We start from the raw sequence: 21,752 nt of genomic DNA on the forward strand, positions 1-21,752 counted from the left end.
TGGTATTAATCTTCCAGTATGGTTTTTAAGCAATGAATCATGTGTGTGTACAGTTGCATAATAAACAGCGATTTATGGAATTGCTAATGGTTCTAGCTAATCAAAATATCTTATTCTTAAAATGATCAATGAACTGAGTTTTACACATGGCAGTAGTGTTTTAATTGTAATAATAATTATTAATTAAACAATAAAAGTCTGTTTCACAGTGATGCATCAATGCAACCCTATCATTCCCCAGAATCTATTCCTAACTGCAGGACAATGACATCTACCCCTGGAACCAAACTATCCCTAGGCTGAACAAGTATCACAAAGAGCGTAAATATTTGTTGTGTTCAAAATACTTTTTTAAATGTTGTAATAATAATAACAATGACAATACAAAAAATAGCATAGGTATAGAGTACCCATAAAAAGACTTATCATTAACTAACAGTTAATTAAATACAAAGTGGTACAATGCTAAATGAACGTAGTAATCAAAACATTAAATGGAATGGACAATCAGAAATTATCATACCAATGTTTCAAATAGAGCTACTATAACTTAAACATGAGCGAAATACAGTATAAGGCAATATACAGGAAGTAAATATAACTCAGAAGGTAAATAGTGATCAATCGGTTTCCAAATAGAATGATGAGTCACAATTATGAGTAATACCAAGCAAGGATAAGTTGGCACCTCTTCAAGTAAAAAAAATCCAGAACCACCAGGCATGAAAGGATATTAAGGACACATCTTTCCAACAGGCAGTAATAGACTTTAGAGCGCCTGACATCAAATAATTAAAAAGTTTACAATCCAAATCAGTTAAATGTTCAGAAATAGCAACAGATTTACATATCAGCAAAGTACATGAAAGCTCATCAGAGGTATTAAGTATTTTTTGTATAACACTTCAATCTTCATTCCAAAACTTTAAGATAAAAGTACATCAAAAAAACATATGTTTTAACAAGCCAATAGGCAAGTTACAATGCCAACTATTTGAATTCGGAAGAGGTTTAGCTTTAAATAATTGTAATGGGGTCCATTAGCAATTAAACAAATCATAAGAATTTGTTTGATAAAGTGATACAGGTAACCATCCTGAAATAACGCTCAACCATATTTTTTTCCATGTATCATATGGAAAAGAAATTGAAAGCTCATTATTCCAAAATGTTGAAATCGTACCAATATTGTTACCTTGAAATGTGTTCAACTTCTTATACATTAATGAAACAATATGAGGGGAAGATTAATTATTAATTATAATTGTAGGAATGTTATTAGGAAAGGAATCTAGTATAGAATCACATAAAAATTTATATTTAAGGAAATCAGAAGGAGGGAAATTAAATTTTCCCTGAAATACATCAAATGATATAAAAGTATCATCATGGTAAATATCTTTTAGGTAAAATATACTTGTATTTATCCACGGCTGCCAGAATTCAACAGAACGAGAGAGCTTTAGTCGGGGATTGTACCATAATGACGCTAGGAACTCAGACTCTGATTGCAGCTGAAGTGGCTCCAGGCCTTAAAGTGTCAAATTGCGTAAAATAACTTCAGGGACATCAAATTAAATTCTGTGAAGCTGTATTAATGTTGGTAACATTCCAATAATTGTATCTTATTTTCAGATCTGATGCATGCCTTTGTGAGTCTGCAAGAGAGGAGGGATATGAGCAATAGCACTTCCCATGGGCATTGGAACTATGCATAGACTAATAGCACTGGGTGGGAGCCCGGAAAGAGAGCATCTCTCTTTGGCTTTTTACCATACACTAAGTAAACTTATGAGTACTGTCACGATTAGTTGTGGTTTCAATGGTTGCTTGGGTAGGGGAGTTGGGGCCTGTGAGTTAAGTTACTTTGACGCATAAGCCCACATGTCTCCTGTTTGCAATGGAAGATGGAGAACAGGTGATAGGAGGAGGGAAGTGAAGTAAACTGTCTGACATATATGACTAATAGCTGCTCACATGACATATCAGTTCCTCTCATGGAACATCCAAGTAATGAACAGAATGTCTAAACATTATTAATTATTCTCATATTTAAATAGATGGGGCATCCAAATAGTGCTCTTACAAGAGAAACACCTAACGTCCAAGGAGGGGGGCGGCCCTGCAATGTTGTTGGCGTGGACAAGCCTATTACACTACTTACTGGGTTTATCACAGGGGCACGCAAGTGTGGCTCCGTGCTGGGGTCGCTATACAGAACATGGGCAATGTAATTGACCCTGAAGGCCGGTACGTGATAGTGACGGCTTGACTTGAGCACTGCGATATAATAACTTTAAATGTATATGCACCCGACATATACCATGGTACATTTTAAAATACCTCTCTCTAGCTCGTTACCAGTTCAACCTTTGTAGTGGGATCTCAATCACGTGGCTGACCCCAGAGCTGACAGATCGCATCCTCCCCTTCGAGACTCCCCCTCGCACAGAGGGACTTGCTTATTCACAGACTGGCAGGCATGATGGAGACTGATTAACACTTGGAGATCAACCCACCCCCCGGCCTGGGACTATTAGTTATTTTCATACGCTTAGACATGCTTCAAAGTACACCTGATGTGCATAGCTTAGTTCACGATACGGAGTATTTAACTTGCATATTATCAGATCATAATTCTGTGTTCCTACACCTGAATTAGACACACCCAAAACCTTGCATCCCTACAAGCAAGCTGACACCTGAATCCCTGGAAGAACAGGCATTTATAGAGATGATTAGAGATAGGATAGGGCAGTACTTTGCAGAAAACAATTGCACAGCTTCCACCCCTCAAAAGGATTAGGACAACTTTAAGGCAGTAATCAAGGGCCACCGAATGGCGACATCAATGGAGCACTATGTTAAAGGTGGTGCTGGATGTTAACTAACAGCTAAATGAAGTAGAAACCCAGGGGTTCGAGCACCCGGAATTGCAGCAGGCTCTTGTAGACACCAAAGAAAAGGTAGCAACCCAGGTCGAGAGAATCTAATGTTTTGATTTCGGGAGATACTTGGAATGGACCCAGGCAGAGCGAGACCACATTGGCACTCTGCTGACTTGGGTGGCTAATCCAGATAAACAATGTTCACCCATTTTAGAACTTGAGACAGAGGAGAGAAACTGGATCTATAGTCAGAGTGAACTGAATAAAAACTTCTTTCAATACTATCCAGACCACTTCAAGAGTGCCACATTGCATTTTGGCAACGCTATATGTACCTTCTTCACACCATGACTCCTTCCACGTCTTACCGCAGAAGAGCTTAGCATTGATATCAACTCACAAAAGATAAAGGTGGCTATTAAGATCATAGCTGAGGGAAAAAGTCAGGGACATATGGGATCCCAGTGGATTGTTGTATAGCGTTTTTAGGACCCTAGTGTAATTTTCCCGATTCATGTCCTTATATAGGTATAAAATATTGTATCCTTATATAGGCATAGGAATCATAACCATATTCAGACATAGCTCAAGTAGTCCTAATACGGCTTGGCTTCTTCCACTAGTTCTGAAAATCTACAACGATTTCTTGGAAAAACCCACCTTCAGCAGTCAGGGGCTTCTCCCTGCAATAATATTAATTTATCCAAGAAATCATGGAGTTTTCAGAGAATTAAGTCTCTAATGACGTTATTATGTCCAATCTTGCGTCAAACTCGGCACCTTCAAGGTATAAATATGCCCATACTTGTCCAAACAGACACACAGTGGTTTGGAGCAGTTCGACTATCTACTTGCCCGACGTGCCCTGCTGCAGCATGAGCCGAAGGAAGCCGACCCTCCAGCTGACACACTGAGAGACTCTGTACTTTCTCCAGCCGAGAAATCCAGCTCCAGTGTTTCCAGGCTACCCTTGCGGGTTGCTGGGAATTCGAGTCCTGAGAGACAGATACCAGACCTCCTTCATTCTAAACCAAGGCACAGAGCTGATTAGACCCTAAGAGAATTCTTGGAATAGAATACAAAAACTAGGCTACACCTTACTTACTTCTTCCCTTGTATTAGACTTAGGTTAGGTACACCGGGGTAGGCGTATTTTAGAAGCACCAGTTGAGTACTTTTAGTCATTATTTATCACTGTATGTATTTTATGCATTTTAAGTATTTTATGGCTTAGAAACCATATCATGCTTTTACAATATTATTTTATAATACTATTCGTACTGTACGCTTTGTACTTTATCACAAGTATTATGATTGCAGCAGTTCATTACTTATGCTTGAGAAAGAAGACGGTTCAATAAAAACCTTTTATTGAAAACGCCCGTCTCTCTATTTCTCTGTACCTCTCGTGAAACTAAGAATGCACGAGTGACTGAGTGAAATAACTATCTATTGTTTCCGCGACTCTAGAGATATATTTCTTATTCTTGGGAAATAAAGTTGTCATGGTTTAAGCAGTTGCCAGAAACAAATCCCTTCTTGTTCATGCAAGAAAGTTTCTAGTGACCTCTGAGCTAGCTGGCATACACACAATTAAGTCTAATATATTCGGTAGAGACCTAGTCAACTTCAGTCCTACGTCTAAACTACAGGATTTACTATTCCAATGCTCAGAGCCTATTGGGAATATAGGAACTGCACTTCAGGATAGATTGCACAACTCGCCTGTGAGGATCTCAGGTTGCTGGGGGGTGCTTTGGGCTCCTCCGGTCACCCTAAAGCCAGGTCTTGAGGATCTTCCTGAATACTTGTAGTGTGGGGCTTTGTCTGATGCTGGGGGGGAGTTTGTTCCAGGTCTTGGCTGGGATGTAGAAGAAGGATCTGCCTCCCATTCTGGCTCTGTGGATGCAGGGGATTTTGTCCAAGGCTGGGTCAGTAGAGCAGAGGTTTCTATTGGGGGCATTGAAGGATGTTCTTTCGTTGAGCTATTGGTGTCCGGTGTTGTAGAGGGCTCGGTTGGTGTGTGTGAACAGCTTGAAATTCACACTTTTTTCGATAGAGAGCCAGTGGAGGTCTTGTAGGTGCTAGATGATATGGTCTTGTCGTGATATACTGAAGATGAGTCTAGCTGTGGTGTTCTGGACAGTTTGGTGTTTTTGGAGTATAGTTTTATTGACTCTGGCGTAGAGTGCGAATGCTGTAGTCCAGCCTGCTGGTGATAAGTATGTGGGTGACGGTGTTCTAAGATTTGGGGGTATCTATTTGAAGGTCTTGCGGAGTATGCAGAGGGTGTTGAAGCATGTGGAGGATATCGGGTTGATCTGTCAGTTCATGGTAAGGGAGGAGTTGAGTATGACGTCGAGGTTGCAGACGTGGACTGTGCGGGTGGGAGGTTTGCCAAGGGCCACCAGGTGTCGTCCGATGCGGAGGGGGTGGCCCAGAGGATGAAGACTTCCATTTTCTCTGAGTTGAGCTTCAGGCAGCCTCTGTTCATCCAGGTTGTGATATCTTTCATTCCTTGCTAGAAGTTGTGTCTAATGATATTGGGTTCCTTGGTGAGGGAGAGGATTAGCTGTGTGTCATCGGCATAGGATACTATGCTTAGTTCGTGTTTTCTGACGATGATTACAAGGGGGACCATGTAGATCTTGAAGAGTTGGGGCTGAGGGAGGATCCTTGGGGGACTCTGCATCTGATCTCTGTGGGTTTGGAGAGGAAGGGTGGGAGTCTGATTTTTTTAGTTCGGCTGGCAAGGAAGGAGCGGATCCAGTGTAGGTCAGTTCCCTGTATGCCAGCATCGTGGAGTCTGGCGCCTAGTGTGCTGTGGGAGACGGCGACAAAATCTGCTGGGAGATCTAGTAGAATGAGGGCTGACGTGGGCCTTGGTCGATGAGTGTGGGGATTCCATCTGTAGCGGCTCGGAGGACGGTCTCTGTTATGTTATGTTAATTTTGATTTATATAGCACCAAATCACTGACAGGTCTCTTAGCGCTTGCTTTGGGAACCCATCCTGGCTTTCCCTGCGATATAACCCCTACTGGGCATCCCCAAGGTGAAGACCAGGCATCCCATTGCGGTAGGGCCATAGTGGAGATTAAGCAATCTATTGCCCAGAGTTGCAGAGTGTGAACCCATGATTCGAGTAGGCACCGAGGCGAGAATTATCGAGTCCGTGGACATTTTGAGCTCAAGACCCTGCCGCATCGGGAATTGAACCCTGGTCCCAGGTCTGACCTCTGCATCAGGGTCTGCCTCCTCTAACCAGTGAGCCACACTGTGCTGTGATTGTTGCAAAAGCCAAATTAAGAAGTGTAGAGGATATTGTTGGATTCTATGACGTTCATTAACTGGATGTTGACGACCTTCTTGATGACTTTGGTGGTGAAGGGGAGGAGGGAGATGGGCCTGTAGTACAATCTTAAGGTCCGTCGGGTTTGCAGAGTGCTTCTTGAGGAGGAGTTTGACTGCTGAATGTTTCCAGTCATCGGGCAAGGTGCTTGTTTCAAGGGTGTAGTTGATTGTTGGTCCTAGTTTTGGTGTGATGGCAGAGGCGGCCCTGTGGAAGATATGCGACGGGCAGTTGGTCCATGGGTGCTCTGGAGTGTATGCTCCTCATGGTTTTGCTATGTCTTGTGTGGTGACAGGGGTCCAGACGAGGATGGTCGAGAGGTTGGAGCTGCTGGTGGGAGGTGTTGGGTCAGTGCATTGATTCTGTACGTCGAAGTTGTTGATCTTTTGGTGCAAGAAGAATCCAAGTTTGTTGTAGCGGTCCTGGAAGGATGGGATGTCAGAGGTTTTGCTGGGGGGTCTGGTGAATACTTGTAAGATGTTGTAGAGTTCCTTGGAGTTGCGAGAGTTAGAGAGGATTCTGTCATGGATGAAGTTCCTCTTCATAGATATGATGAGTTGGTGGTGTGCTGTAGTGGCAGTCCTGTAGGCGGTGCATGCTTCCGGGGTTTTGCTGATCCTCCGCGCTTTCTCGAGTCATCAGCATGAGCGATTAGATTCTCTGAGGTCCGTGGTGAGCCAGGTGACTTTCGTGGTGTGTTGTCTGTTGGAGTTCTGGAGGGGAGCGAGCATGTTGGTGTAGTTGGCGGTCCATTTGTGAAGATTTTTGGGTGCAGAATTGGCGTAATTCGTGGTGGGGTGAGGAGTGCAGCTGAGGGCGGAGGTAAGGTGCTCTTCGGTGATCTTGCTCCAGGGACGTGGCTTAGGCTTGTGACTAGTGGGTTTTGAGAAGAAGTGAGCACAGTGGTAGTCCATCACGAGGGGTTGCGTGGTGTGTCTGAAGCAAATGTTGGTACCTCTGGTGAAGATGAGGTTGAGGGTGTGTCCCGTCTTGTGGATAGGAGTGATGATGAGTTGCATCAATCTGATGTTGGCAAGGTTGTCTAGGAGAGCAGTGGTGTTATGGTCACTGAGGTTGTCAAGGTGGAAAGTCAGGTCTCCGAGCAGTATGTAGTCTGAGGAGGCGAGGGCGTGGTGCGCGATGTAATCTGCGATGATGTTGGTGAATGGGGCGCTGGGTCAAGTAGGTCTGTACGGGAGGGTTTCACAAAGAGTTGTTCTGGGGTTGACCTGCCTGGATCTGGAAGTGGATGTGTCCATAGGGGGCAAGGAGTCGTTTGAGATGGGGGTAGTCAGTCGGAGGGAGTTTTTGTGGTTGATGGCAAGGTCTCCTTCAGGGTGGTTGGGGTGGTCTTACCTCTGGATCTGGTACCCATCAGCAATGGCGGTTACCATTTCAGGGCCAGAGATGGCATTGGGCCAGGTCTCTGAAAGGAAGGCGACGTCAGGCAATAGGGTATTGAGGAGGTCGCAGATTTCTACAGCGTTTCTGTGCAGGGAGTGTACATTGTGGAGGATGCAGCTCGGGGTTTGGAAGCGTTGGCATCCATTGTGGTGGCAGTAGCTGTGGGGGTCTGGAGCTGAATGAAGGCGCTGCAGCAGTGTTGGCAGGAGAACAGTCCTTGGGAGTTGCTTGGCATTGACAGCTGGCAGTTGTTGTTGGGTCCAGAGTTGAATGCGTGGAGAGTGCTGGAGTCATATTGGCGGGGGGTTGGAGGATCAGGGTCCCTGGCGCTGGTCGTGTCGCGGACTGGCACAGACGGGTTTGCCTGTGGCATGCATTTGGTGCACCAGCGGTGCACAGCTCTATTAGGTAAGATGGCAGGGCGAATAGGTGGGAGCCGGAGCACGGGGAGGGGCCACAGGGGCAGCAGTGGCAAGAGAGGGAATGAAAAGGCAGTGGGAAAAACTGTGAAAACAGTACATATAGCATAAACAGACAAAAAATGCACTAACAGTCAAAAAGGCACAGACAAACAACAAGGGTAAAACACAGTCAACCAGGCACAGAAAAATAACAAGGGGCAAAAACAGTCAACAAGGCACAGACAAATAACAAGTGGCAAAAAACAGTCAACAAGGCATAGACAGACAATGGAGACACAGACAGACAAAAACAGAAAAAAACAGTAAGGCTGGAAGAGCGGAAAAGCAGAAGAGTAAGACTCTCAAACTGGACCACCAGGGATGAGGCACAGGCAGGAGAAGGAGAGATGCTGGGGAGAGAGGTGCAAAGACAGAGCTGCGTGAGGGGAGAGCAGTTTCCCCAACCAAGAGGTCAGAGGTCTACTTAGACGAGCTAACTCCCACACTGGTAAGTCTGTACAGCCTGGCCAGGCAATATGGCTGCCTCCCAGCAACCACAAGAGAGGTTCTAACAGTTTCCCTACTGAAACCCTGGAAACCTGCTCATGACAGTAAGGCATATAGGCCACACTCAATGTTGAGTACTGACTATAAGATATTAAGCAGAATTCTAGCCACCAGTCTCCTACCGCACATGACAAAACTGATCCATCTAGATGAGGCAGGTTTTATCTTTAAATATCAACGAGAGAGGTAGGGCTCGAGTCAACACTCCTGTGCCCCATACAGTTATTAGAAACAACAGAGGAGTGCTTATGTGCAACTTAAAATCCAAATACTAAAGCAAAATAAAGTGACAGTTTATTCCCGGACCCCTACCTGGATCAGGTAGTACTAGGTTTTTGCATGTCCAGTCCTAATAGTCAGGAGGCGACCACCCTAAGGACAGAAATGACTGAATCCAGCAAGGCAAGGCAAATAGCCTTTTGTTTAGAAGGACCCTCACTCACCACTAGTTGGTGACATGCTTCATCATTGGGTCCCCGCTGGGGTGACCGAATGTCGCCCCAGCGTGCTACAACGCCTGAGTTACAGCGGAGCGGGTTGATGGTGAGTGTACTAGTGATTAAACTCAAATGTATGTGCAAAATAAGTGAGTGCAAGGTTAAAAAATACAAGGTTAGAACCCAGACAAAATATTTAATGCGGGCCAACCCGTATTAAGGTTGAAAACGTGAAGGTCGGACAACCAATGGTTCTATGTTAGGAGACCTGTATCCTTAATTACAATAACTGGTCAACATGTTTCTGCTGTCAAAAAAGTGGGATCGCGCAGCATTCTTCAGGACCACACCTAAATGGCACTCGGGGGGTTTGTACGCGCTAAGATACACCCTCCCGTGAGGCACTTAATGTGGAAAATACAAAAATTAAATAGTAAAAGAGAATTTACTCACGGATATTAACCGTGCCGGCACACTGTAGAGTACAGTAGCCAAAAGGTACCTGTAGAGGGAAGAAAAAGGAACAAACTGACACTTAGAACACAAACAACAATGAATCATGTAATGCAACTCAGTCACATGTCATGTGGCAACACTAAGGCTCATTAATGCCCCCGTGTCATAGACCCCATCGTGTGATTACAAGGTCATAATCCCCCTTGAGTGAGGAAATTATTAGAGCCTATGCCAGAATAGTTATCAAGCGTGGGCTGTGGAATCATGCGTTCCCTAAGATGCAGCAAATGTGATTATGTCGGCATATACAGATTTCCACCAATTAGGCAGTTAGGAAATCCTTGCTGGTATCCAGCCTATATTACTGCTGGGTAAGGCAGGAAAACCATTATGTCAATTAAGAGGACTCACGAAAAATACATATATAGATAGGGACCTCAGTGAGATGGAACACCCGTGGCAGATTTTGTAAATACGGCAGATTTTGTAAATACGGCAGAGTTAATATTGCCGAACAAGAGTCACTATGTCAATTCAGCATGCTAAATTATACCGGACATGGAGGAAGCACTTACAAATCATTAGAAAAACATCGACTTCCTGCCTCAGGACGGTTTGGTCAATATTCAAGCAGCGTCCTCTGTAAATAAGTTAGGACGGAGGTAGTCAGTAAACAAGACCTCCGAAAAGCCGATGTGTCAAAATCAGTAGCAGAACAGATGCACACGCTGGTCTTGTACTTACTTCAACGCCCACGACTCCCTGCCCAGCACCTACATTCAGGGACTGCCGTCTGCCCGAAGAGTAAATCAGCAATGGAGCCGGGCTGTTTTCATCTTCCCTGAAGCGGGTCACGTGACCGACGTACGATGACGTCGGTGACGCTGGGCCCGCCACGAGAGGTTCAGCAAAATTTAAAGGGGCAACATTGAAATATGTGACTACAGGGTTCGAGCCCCCGTGTCCCCTACCACAAATGCTCCTAGAAATTTAGTTTTCGGTATTGTGCAAGATGTACAAAACACGCACCACTCTCCCAAAAGGCAAATTAGGAGAAAATACTACATATACCCAGGTAAAGTCATAGCGTTATTGTTGAGTACAAAAATGAGAATCATAAAGATCCCATCAATTGAACCATTGTAAATCACTGTTGGGAAATAGTTATTAGGTTCGATTGTATCTACTAACCACGCCTGCATTTTTGTTCTGGAAAAACCCACCCAAACCTAATGAGGTCGATATTGTTAGAATTACCTGTATTATATAAAGGTGAGTACAAATCACCAATTTACAATTGATCCCGATAAGTAATGGCAATAATTGAATGTAGATGAACTTTTATACTGCCAGAACTCAATGAACACCTTTGTTGTTCGCCCAGGAAAAATGAGAAAACCCAACCGCCACAGTATCAGTTTATACGAAAGGTTTTTTTTGGGAAAAACAAAGAACACTACTATGGGATCGCGGGTGGAGACAAAGTCCCCTTCTCATAATGAATGTGAAAACCATCAATGATCAAGATGTTGAACAGTCAGTTCCGTCTCAACACTGATGCCAACGGGATATCATCATTCAGACCAGACTTATTGGTTGATAAGCGATAAATCCATTGTTGTTCTTTTTCAAACATCTTAGCTTCCGATCCCGATGCCACTTGTTCCAAAATAGTCCAGCGCATGTCATTAGGAGTATGTTGCTTCTCCAAAAAATGGTCAGTCATCTTAGTTGTTGTTTTTCGGCAACGAATGTTGCTGCGATGCTCGCCTATTCTTAGTTTAATGCGTCTGGGCGTCATGCCAATGTACTGTAAGCCACAAGAGCATGATATTAGATAAATGACATTGGCTGTGTTGCAATTCGTGTGTCCACGTTGTTCCCAGACTTGGCCATTTGAAAGATTTAATGTTCTGGTGTGGGTAGTAAGGTGGCATATACTACAATTCCCACAGGGGAAATGTCCAGTAACTGCTGGAAAACCCCAGGCATTAAGCACTGTTGACCCTGGTTTCGTTGAAGTCAGGTCCCTGGGGCGAGTGTGGACCAAAGAATCCTTTAGGCTGGTGGCTCTTTTGTACGAGAAAAGTGGTTTATCCCACTTGTGTCTGTTGCTAGTTAATATTTTCCAATGTTTGGAGATGCTCCTACTGACCGCATTTGATAGTGGGTTATATGTTGTCACGCAGGTGAGTGGGCTTCTGTGTTTTGAGTCCTTGGACTGACATCAAGGAGAGTCTCTCTCTGTTGGTTTCTTGCTCTCCTCTGACTATTGTTAATTATCCTCATCGGATACCCCCTGTTTTGCAATTTAGTTGTTAGCTCCTTTGATTGCTGTTTATAATCAGGTAAATTACTGCAATTCCGGCGCAGCCTTAAAAACCGGCCGTAGGGAAGATTTTCCCGCAGGGCCCTGGGATGATAACTTGTAAAATATAACAAGTTATTTTTGGCAGTGGGCTTTACAAAAGTTTTAGTCTCCAGCTGGGTATCTCGTCTGTTGATGGTTATATCCAGGAATGTGATGGTATCAGAGGAATATTCATGCGTGAACTTTAAATGCTGGTCACAAGTATTAAGCCACGTAAAAAAATCCAATAATGGGTACTCTCCCCCTTTCCATATCATCAACACATCATCAATATAGCGTTGCCAAAAGATGATGTTGGCAGCGAAAGGGTTCGTAGGGCCAAGGATATTCTTGACTTCAAAATTGTACACATACAGACCTGCCACCGAAGGGGCAAAAGTGCTGCCCATTGAAGTGCCTGTGGCCTGAAGATAGATCTTCCCTTCATGTTCAAAATAATTTTTCTTAAGGGCCAAAGTAGCATATTCTACCACAAAGGAACGTGATGTTACAAAATCCCAAGATGTATTATCCAGTGCCTCTTGTACAATTTTGATGGTATCATCCTGTGGAATACAGGTATAAAGGCTTTCAATGTCCATTGTGACAAGAAAGCAGGGCTCATTGGGCAGGGTGATGGTACTCAGCATAGCAAGAAGGCTCTTTGTATCCTTAAGATACGTACTGGTAGACTCAATAATGGGTCTCATGAAAAAGTCACAATATTTGGAAAGCGGTTCCAAAATGGAACCAATTCCTGAGACAATTGGGCGCCCTGGTGGAGGCAGTACTTTTTTATGAGTCTTGGGCAGTATGTAAAAGTAAGGTACTTTCCTGTCTGTTATCGTTAAGAAATCTGCCTCCTTTTTGGAAATGTATCCATCTCTCTCTGCCGTGGAAACAAGGTCACAAATTTCATCATGTAGACTTGAGGTTGGATCGTCTGCGAGTGGGATATAATTAGAGGTGTTGCTTAATAGGCGAATGCACTCTCTGTCATAGTCCACCTTATTCTGAATGACAACCCCACCCCCTTTGTCTGCACTCTTTAGGATGATGTCCTTATTGTGCTTTAAGGACTGAATCGCTTGAAATTCCGCTGTTGGCACGTTCTTAAAGGGTGTAGGTTCCTGTAACTGTTCTACCTCCAGGAATACTGCCTGTTCAAATGCCAGGATCTCTGGTGGAATCATGTTAGGAGGGGGAATGAAAGTAGACTTTAATCGGAAGTCAGTGTCGCTCTTGGTGACTTGGCTGAGCTCATTTTCCCTGCTCTCGAAAAAACTCTTCAATCGTAGCTTTCTGAAGAATTCGCTGAGTTCGCAATGTAATTTGAACCGATCCAATTTGGGAGTTGGGATGAAGCCCAATCCTTTTTCCAGGACATCTTCCTCAGCCTTGTTGAGAATATAGGACGAGAGGTTGGTAATTAGGGTTTCGCGCTGCTTGGGCCCGGTCTCTGCTCCCCTGACCTGCTCCGGGTGTTGTCCCCCGTTGTTTCTGGTTGTTCCCAATGTACCTGCACATTGCCCTTCTGCCTGCCTCTGCCCCGTCTGCCTCTGTCTAAAAAAGGATGAGGGTAGGGTGGTTGGTGAAACTGGGGTTGTGGGATGAAAGGAGCATTCCAGCCCATCATATGGTGGAAAGGAGGTTGGAAGGCATTCTGTTGATAAGGTACCATCCCAGGTTGTGGATAGGGTGGTTGCCAACCTTGGAACGGGTATTGTGGTTGGTGTTGTTGTCCACGTCCTCTACCACGGCCTCTCTCTCTTCCTCTTTTACCCACACTATCAGTGCTGGAACCACTAGTGTTGGAATCCACCGAGGTATCGGAATTGTATCCTGATATCGGTGTGGGTGTGTAGTCCGGGCATGAGTAGGGGTAGACCTTGGCGTAGGACCAACGTTTAAGGTCTTTTTGTAATTTTTGTGACTTTGACTGGGCAAAGTTTTCTTTGAACTCAATTTGTTCCTTATTCAGTTCTTCAAGCCTTTTCTTATATCCAGTGATAGTTGTTTTTATATGGGCTTCCGTGATTTGAATATCAATAAGCAGAGCTTCTGATAGGCGCAGTGCGGTCTTGATGATCAGGATGCCCCAATCCCTGGTACAGTGCCATGCAATTTGCGCCCATTCTTTTCGGAACAGAGCATCATCCAGGAATATCCTTGGGGCATTGGTGACTAGAAGCCCTTGCTGCATTGTTGTTAAGATATTCCTTGATCATGGTACCATGAAGGATGGCCCTGATCCGACTACGTTTGAGTTCTCCTAATTTCTCCCAATCCCCTGTTTGGGATACAGCGTGTGCTAGTAGAGGATCAGAAAAGAGGGTGTTATCACTGAGTAGAGCATCTACCTCTTCTTTGGAAAAGGAGAGGCCCTGGTCCTCCATGATAGATAACTTGTATTATTGGTCGTGAGTCTCAAAGAAAAAGGAAGTGAAAGAGGCTCTCACAGCTGTGCGCTGCTCTTCAATCTTTAAATATCAACGAGAGAGGTAGGGCTGAAGTCAACACTTCTCTGCCGCATAAAGTTTATTAGAAACAACGGAGGAGTGCTTATGTGCAACTTAAAATCCAAATACTAAAGCAAAATAAAGTGACAGTTTATTCCCGGACCCCTACCTGGATCAGGTAGTGCTAGGTTTTTGCATGCCCAGTCCTAATAGTCAGGAGGCGACCACCCTGTGGACAGAAATGACTAAATCCAGCAAGGCAAGGCAAATAGCCTTTTGTTTAGAAGGACCCTCACTCACCACTAGTTGGTGACATGCTTGGGTGACACGCTGGGGTGACCGAATGTCGCCCCAGCGTGCTACAACGCCTGAGTTACAGCGGAGCGGGTTGATGGTGAGTGTACTAGTGATTAAACTCAAATGTATGTGCAAAATAAGTGAGTGCAAGGTTAAAAAATACAAGGTAAGAACCCAGACAAAATATTTAATGCAGGCCAACCCGTATTAATGTTAAAAACGTGAAGGTCAGACAACCAATGGTTCTATGTTAGGAGACCTGTGTCCTTAATAACAATAACTGGTCAACATGTTTCTGCTGTCAAAAAAGCGGGATCGCGCAGCATTCCTCAGGACCACACCTAAATGGCACTCCGGGGGTATGTACGCGCTATGTGTGGAATGTTGTAAGATTTTAAATAATCATCACAATAAACTACCTTTGTACCTTTGCTTGTTCACTTGCAGTATATGTCAGGTTTCTCTGCGGCTTTGGCCGCTTGGGCCACTTCACTGCACAGGTACAGGACCTGTAAGCACCCTGGAAAGCACACAAAAGCCCAGAATTGTCCTGACCGCAGTGCTTAGATGAACCAGTAACAAGGAGCATAAAACAACGGGTGCTGAGGGTTTGGAGGTATGTGGGGGAGAATTGAGACTGAGGTCGGATGCACTGAGGTCACTAACATTCCCCCATGCAGTGCCTGGCCCACCTGTATTACCTCCTTTATTGCTCTGATGGTAGGAGTAGGGGTATGAGGATTTGTGGGACCCCCCCCTAAAAAAAGAAAATAATCGGGAGAGGTGGAAAGTAAATATAAAAAAGAGGGGATGCAGAAGTGCTGGCAGGGGCGGGGCAGCCCTCACTGATCGTGCAAGACTCACTGGCCTGATGCAGCACTAAATGTGTTGCCCCCCTGTGCCCCCAGGCGGTTCCCTATGCAGCCCTATGCAGCCGTAACCGCTCACTTGCTTCTCTCAGCTCAACACCTACCAGAAGCCGTGGGCTAAACACAGTCATGTCACTTTCCACTGTCGTGAAGATGTCGTGAAGCCAGGAAAGCTGAAGGAGACTGGCAGACTGTGAGCAGGTAAAAGGGAAGGTACAAGGACAAGTGGGGCACACAGGGCAGGGCCACAGACTACACCCAACCTAGTGAGGCCGCCTCTGTGGTTCCTGCCGAGGGCTCTCACTTACTTGCCGCCATCTAATGGCGACTGCGCTTGCCAAGGCCTTCCTTACTGCCAGATAAAATGCACTATGCTGGGGGTTGTGCTGTGCTCCCCCCTCCAGGCAAACAATGTAACGGGGGAGGCTGATGCTAGTATTGGACCCGGGAGTCAGACAAGAGCAGACTCAGCATGAGTATGGATTCACTGCCTGATTCACCGCCTGTTAATGTGGTCTGTAGGTTTTGTTGCTTACAAATCTTCTGTAAAATAAAATTAAACTATCAGACCGTTACAAGATTTCCCAAGAACACAGGTTATCAGTCACCAAAAGATTTTCAATCTAAACCAACATTTCAATCTCCATTTTCAACAAGAGGAAGATTATCTGCATCGGAGGACAAACTTAGAAAATGCGACCCCCACTTCATGACTCTCGTTAGATCCTTTAAGATCCCTCCTTTGCTGCTCTTACTCCTACGCCTGAAATGTAAGTGCCTGTTTGGGTCTTTATTTATTCTTCTCTCCTTGACAAATAATAATAATAAATTGCATGGGCCAAATGAAAGGCTTGTTAATTGAAGAACAGCATTTAAAATATATATATATAATTCTTGTAAGCATATTACACCATGTTTTTTCTTTCTCTCTTCGTGCATATGCTTGAAGTAAAATAATAAAAAATATACAAACTTTTTAAGACCATACCTTTGGTCTTTGCCAATGGTTGTTTGCCTTCCACCTCTCATTCTTTTGTTATGAATCAATTCTTGTTCTGCAAATCCCTTTCTGAATGGTGCTGTGGCTGGGCTCTCAGCTCAGCTGTCGATGCTGGCTGCATGTTCCATCTTTAACTTCTTCGATGACTACTGCTCATCCACTTAGGAAACCTGCCATACAGGGCTCAGAAAACTGGCTTTTTGAATACTTTTCTATGGAATGAGAGGATAGGAAAGCGGCAGAAGCATCCCAATGAAAGTAACACGCATTCCTTTACCTGCTCCTCGTCCCTGCCATTCTAACAGGATCCTGCCTTCCTACAAGTAAGTTTGTCTGATAGCCTTGACTAAATAAACAGATAAAGAAAAACATAAAGTGTCAATTAGAATTTGCCTGGTGCTTATTTATATCTTTGCATCTACAATAATGAATGTTGTCCCATTCTTATCTTGCAAATTAAAAGCAAGAGGCGTTTGGCAAAACAGGGGTAGTTAGTTTAACGCCTTAACGGCCGCCGTGATTTTGTGGAAGTGCTTCACTTCCGCAAAACGGGTGGGGCCACGTCGGCTATTGGCCGACGGCAGCACTGGGGAGGTAGTGCTGCCGTCGGCCAATGGCCGACGGCAGCACGGAACAGGTTAATGAAATGCAGCGGCCGGGAGTGCAGGCAACAGAGTCAGGGTCTAAAGATTGTCTCAAAGTACATTGGTTTTAGCCATCTTTTTTACACATTTCACAAAGTGTAATAAAGCGATTTGTGCATTCTTTGTAGAACAAGAATTTGGGCCTAGTCACCAAGTAATAAATCTGCTTACTTAATAAGAAACCCACAATGGTCTCAACCTTGTGCGGACTCAATGTGGAGCTAGCGGGTACCCATCCAAATTTTCGACATGGGGAGCACCTGATCACTGTTTGTAGTGTGTGTGTGCTATGTTCTGATTGGCTGAGTGTTCCTAACTTAGTGTGGTATCTGACTTTATGGTGTTTTGGGAATGCGCGCTTCTCTGGTCAAAAGTGTTTTATTGGGGGCCAATTGCCTGAGACCATAGTGGCTTCACTGCCTATCTGTGGGATCGATCTGGGTTTTCCTCTGTTGCCACGTTTTTCTAAGGGTTATGTGTTGTCCCACCTGTGATCTGTTGCTTCAGACCTAGGACTCGGATTGAGGGGGAGGAATATCTGTAAGTTCAACAACGGTGATGTGAGTTCATTATTATAAGTACGTATATCATGTATCATGTATCATGGTATATATCGGCATCGTATTTATCAACATATGCTTGAATCATCAAATGGATTACTGAATCAGAGGTTAAATCAGGCAACTAGGCAGAATGAGCTAAACTGAGAGGCTATGATAATATACATCTAGGGTCATGTGAAAATAGCATCTTTCATTGATTAATTGGATGCTAAACCATTGTTTCTTTTTAATATGTTTGCTGTTTCTTCCTTAGTGGCATCCTGCAACACAAGAACTTGTATTCATGGCTCCTGCTCTTCAGAAGTCAAGTGCATCTGTGACTATGGCTACAAAGGAGCAGACTGTAATAAAGGTGACTCAGAATTGTGGATTGAAAGCATTGACAAAGATCATAATCAAACTGGGCAGGTCAAGTCTCCATTCATTTGTATTTATCTTTCTAACTCCAATGATTTGCACATAAAATGGTGTCCCAGCTCTTTGTTTTCTCCAAAAATACCTTTTTTGAGACAAATCTTCTATAAAATAAAATTAAACTATCAGACCTTCACAAGATTCCCCAAGAACACAGATTATCAGTCACCTAAACATTTTCAATCTAAACTAACATTTCAATGTCCATTTTCAACAAGAGGAATATTATCTGCATCTGAGGACAAACTTAAAAAATCCGAACCCCACTTCATGACTCTTGTTAGATACTTTAAGGATCTCTCCTTTTTTCCTCTAACTCTGACGGTCATCGGGCTCCTCAATTAGGAAAAACTTGCATTGGCTTCCCATGCAAGCTAGAATAAACTTTAAGGTCCAATGCCTTACTTATTGTGCTCTGCATGGGTCAGGAGCCGAAGACATTAGGTCCCTTGTGTCCTTTTACGTTCCGGGCAGGGCTCTTCGCTCTGCCAACAAGAATCCCTCGAATTGCTAAGGCCAGATGGAGAGGGAGGGCCTTTTTCTCCCTTGCCCCTAAACTGTGGAACGTGCTTCCAGCTGAGCTCAAGGGTCAGGCATCCCCCGTGCTCTTCCGTAAAGCCCTAAAGACCTGGCTCTTCACAGAAGCTTACCCCTAGTCGGTTCGTGCCTCACATCCCAAACAACTGTATCATCTTGAAGCGCCTTGATGCCTATGGGCTAAGTTGCGCTATACAAATTATGGTTCGTTCATTCATTCATTCATTACTCCTACGCCTGAAATTTAAGTGCTTGTTTGAGTCTTTATTTATTCTTCTTTCCTTCACAAATAATAACAATAAATTGCATGGGCCAAATGAAAGGCTTGTTAATTGAAAGACAGCATTTTTTAACAGAAATTCCAATTCCAACATATTACATCATGTTTTTACTTTTTCGTTTTGTAGCATATGCTTGCAGTAAAATAATAAAACATATACAAACTTGTTAAGGCCAGACCTTTGGTCTTTGGCAACGCTTGTTTGCCTTCCACTTCTCATTCTTGTGTTATGAATCAAGTCTTGTTCTACAAATCACTTTCTGAATGGTGCTGTGGCAGACAGACTGGGCTCTCAGCACAGCTCACAGCTCAGCTGTTGATGCTGGCTTCATGTTCCATTTTTAATTTATTCAATGACTACTGCTCATCTACTTGGGAATCTTGCCATACAGGGCTCAGAAGACTGGCTTTCCAAGGAAATGAAATGAGAGCATAGAAAAGCCTCATCCCAATGAAAGTAACACGCATTCCTTTACCTGCTCAACAGTGTCAATTAAAACTTGTTCTTGTATACATCTTTGCATGTAGAATAATGAATGATCTCCCATTCTTATCTTGCAATTATTCTCTATTGCTCAAATAAGAATTTACCTTGAACAAATTTAAAACAAAAGGTGTTTGTCAAAAGAGGGATAGTTGGTTTAATTAAATGCAGTGGCCTGGAGAGCAGGCAACAGAGTCAGGGTCTGAAGTCTGCCTCAAAGTACATTGGTTTTGGCCATCTTTTTACACATTTCACAAAGTGTAATAAAGAGATTTGTGCATTCTTTGTAGAACAAGAATTTGGGCCTAGTGGAAATGGAAAGTTTAAGCTGAAAACCCTCCACCAACAAATGTAAAGCCAAAGAGATGAAACAAGATGGGGCAGAAATATAATGTATAGAAGGCTACTTATCGATGAAGTTCAATGTTTAAAATAAGCCTAAAACATAGATGATCTTATGAAGTTTTGAATGGTACATTTCAAATTCTCCAGAAGACCCCTTTTCAACAAATTCAACCTCTCAACCTCATATGCAATAGATTTAGATTCAGAGGAATATGAAGGGAGGGCGTTCTCAGAGGAGAAGGAAATAGAGAAAGAATCCACAGCAGATCCTTGGACATTGGCTTCAACATCGCAAACCATGTTCTGCGAGGCAAAAAGGGAACCACTAACATTATATCCACCTAAATCCTATCATGTACTCTCAGAATTAGACGAAACAGCTGGAAGCTTCACAGTAACCTCCTGGGCTGGTCTACCAGTAAAGCAACTGCTCCCCAACCTTCCTTCTCCTGAACATAGGAGCCGTATCTGTTAACCAGGGCATTTGTTCTGAGTTCCAAGCCTCTTAGATGTCCTCCAGAAGACTATTTGTGATAATCACAGGTTGCTGTATGACAGAAGTCTCTGCTCAACACGTTTCCAAGTTTGTTGCACAACCCCCTGATGTGAACAGCTCTCAAACTTCAGAGATTCATCTCTGCCCAGGAACTCAATGCAGTGGTTGTATGATTGAGGGATCTGGAATGAGTGCTCCCCAGGGTATTCCATAAGCCACTTGAAAAAATCAAAGTCCTGAAATGCAGTAGGGTTCAGTGTGACAGCAATTGCTCCCTCCAGTTTGTGGATCTCCCCCTCTCCAACAGTGACCATTTGAATTGGCCAGATAGACGACTGATGGTTGCTAACCCAGTTAATTGGCATCTATTATTTAAACTACATGATGCCACTCCATACTCTTCTTTAAGTTCTGTGAGTTGATCTACTGTTCTAGTTCTTTTTTCGGTATGGCGAAAGAATCATAGTCTCCAACTACTGGACTTTTGGGGAGAAAAACTTGTGAATATGCCATAAGATTGGACGGAGGTGAGGAGGAGCCCACAGTTCTGATAACACACAAGCCATGTGGCCTTCAATCTCCATGCACATTCTGGTTGGAGCTTCCATTTGGCTGAATAAAGGTCTGAATAAATTCTGTAATTTTTCTTCAAGATCAGAACTGAACAACTTTGACTCCTCAATGAGTATTTTTATGATTTCTTATTGATCTCTTAGTCAAGTCTGCATTCTACTCCTTCAGAGAAAGATTGAGTCTAGAGGATATAGAAACCACAATTGCTAGAGCTGTGGACCTTACAAAGTCGAAAGAAATATCTGAAAACAATTCTACCTGCTGTTTCATTGCTTCCAATAGGTATGAAAATGAAATGGCCTTCTGAATTCCTTTAAATAAGGCTTTGAGGGGAGTGGCCAAGATGAAGCCTGAGTGAAAGCATCCTTTGCTTGCTCACTGTACTGTCCCGGACAACAGCCCATCTTTTGCCGCTCCTAGGGAGAGACCCTCCAAATAGAGGGGTAATTGATGCCCTGAGAACCCGGTGGAGCATTGGTTTATGCAAGGTGGCTCCGTTCCGAGAGATGTTGGGGGCTAGGAGATCATGGCCTGGAAGCGCAAGCCATGGTGAAGCCTCTGAGGCCCTGGACCAGGAGGGGCAGCCACAGCAGGAAACATCGGCGGAGTCCCTGTGCCAGAATGGAACTGGCACATGCTGCAGAAGAGTGAGGACTACAAGGGGAGACGCAAGTCAGCTGACCACCCCAGTGGGACAATACGTGAAGAACTGCAGACCGGCAGCAGTGGTTCCCTGTGCTGCTGCAAAACGGGATGCCTCTCTGAGTGGCATCCTGACCAGAAGATCAGCAATGAAGGAAGAGCAGAACGGATTGCCTTGCTTAAGTCAGTGGCCTTACACATGCTGTGTCATGCCCACTGATTGCCCCCAAGGCCTCACTGGTCACAAAATAGCAACAGTGGGCTTGGCACACCACACCTAAGGGGACCAATGGCAA

General features: G+C 44.1%; 1 protein-coding gene across 1 annotated transcript in view; it reads left to right on the forward strand.

The window, feature by feature from the left end:
* Positions 1 to 21,752, forward strand: part of LOC147740933 (uncharacterized) — a 330,387-nt gene that overhangs the window by 47,893 nt on the left and 260,742 nt on the right. Inside the window, exon 4 of the mRNA XM_086936090.1 lies at positions 17,939 to 18,037. Coding sequence (XP_086792216.1) covers positions 17,939 to 18,037 — 99 coding nt within the window. The remainder of the gene's footprint in view (positions 1 to 17,938; positions 18,038 to 21,752) is intronic.

This window comes from Lissotriton vulgaris, chromosome 1_1 (genome assembly GCF_964263255.1).
Source record: "Lissotriton vulgaris chromosome 1_1, aLisVul1.2, whole genome shotgun sequence".
Taxonomy (NCBI): Eukaryota; Metazoa; Chordata; class Amphibia; order Caudata; family Salamandridae; genus Lissotriton; species Lissotriton vulgaris.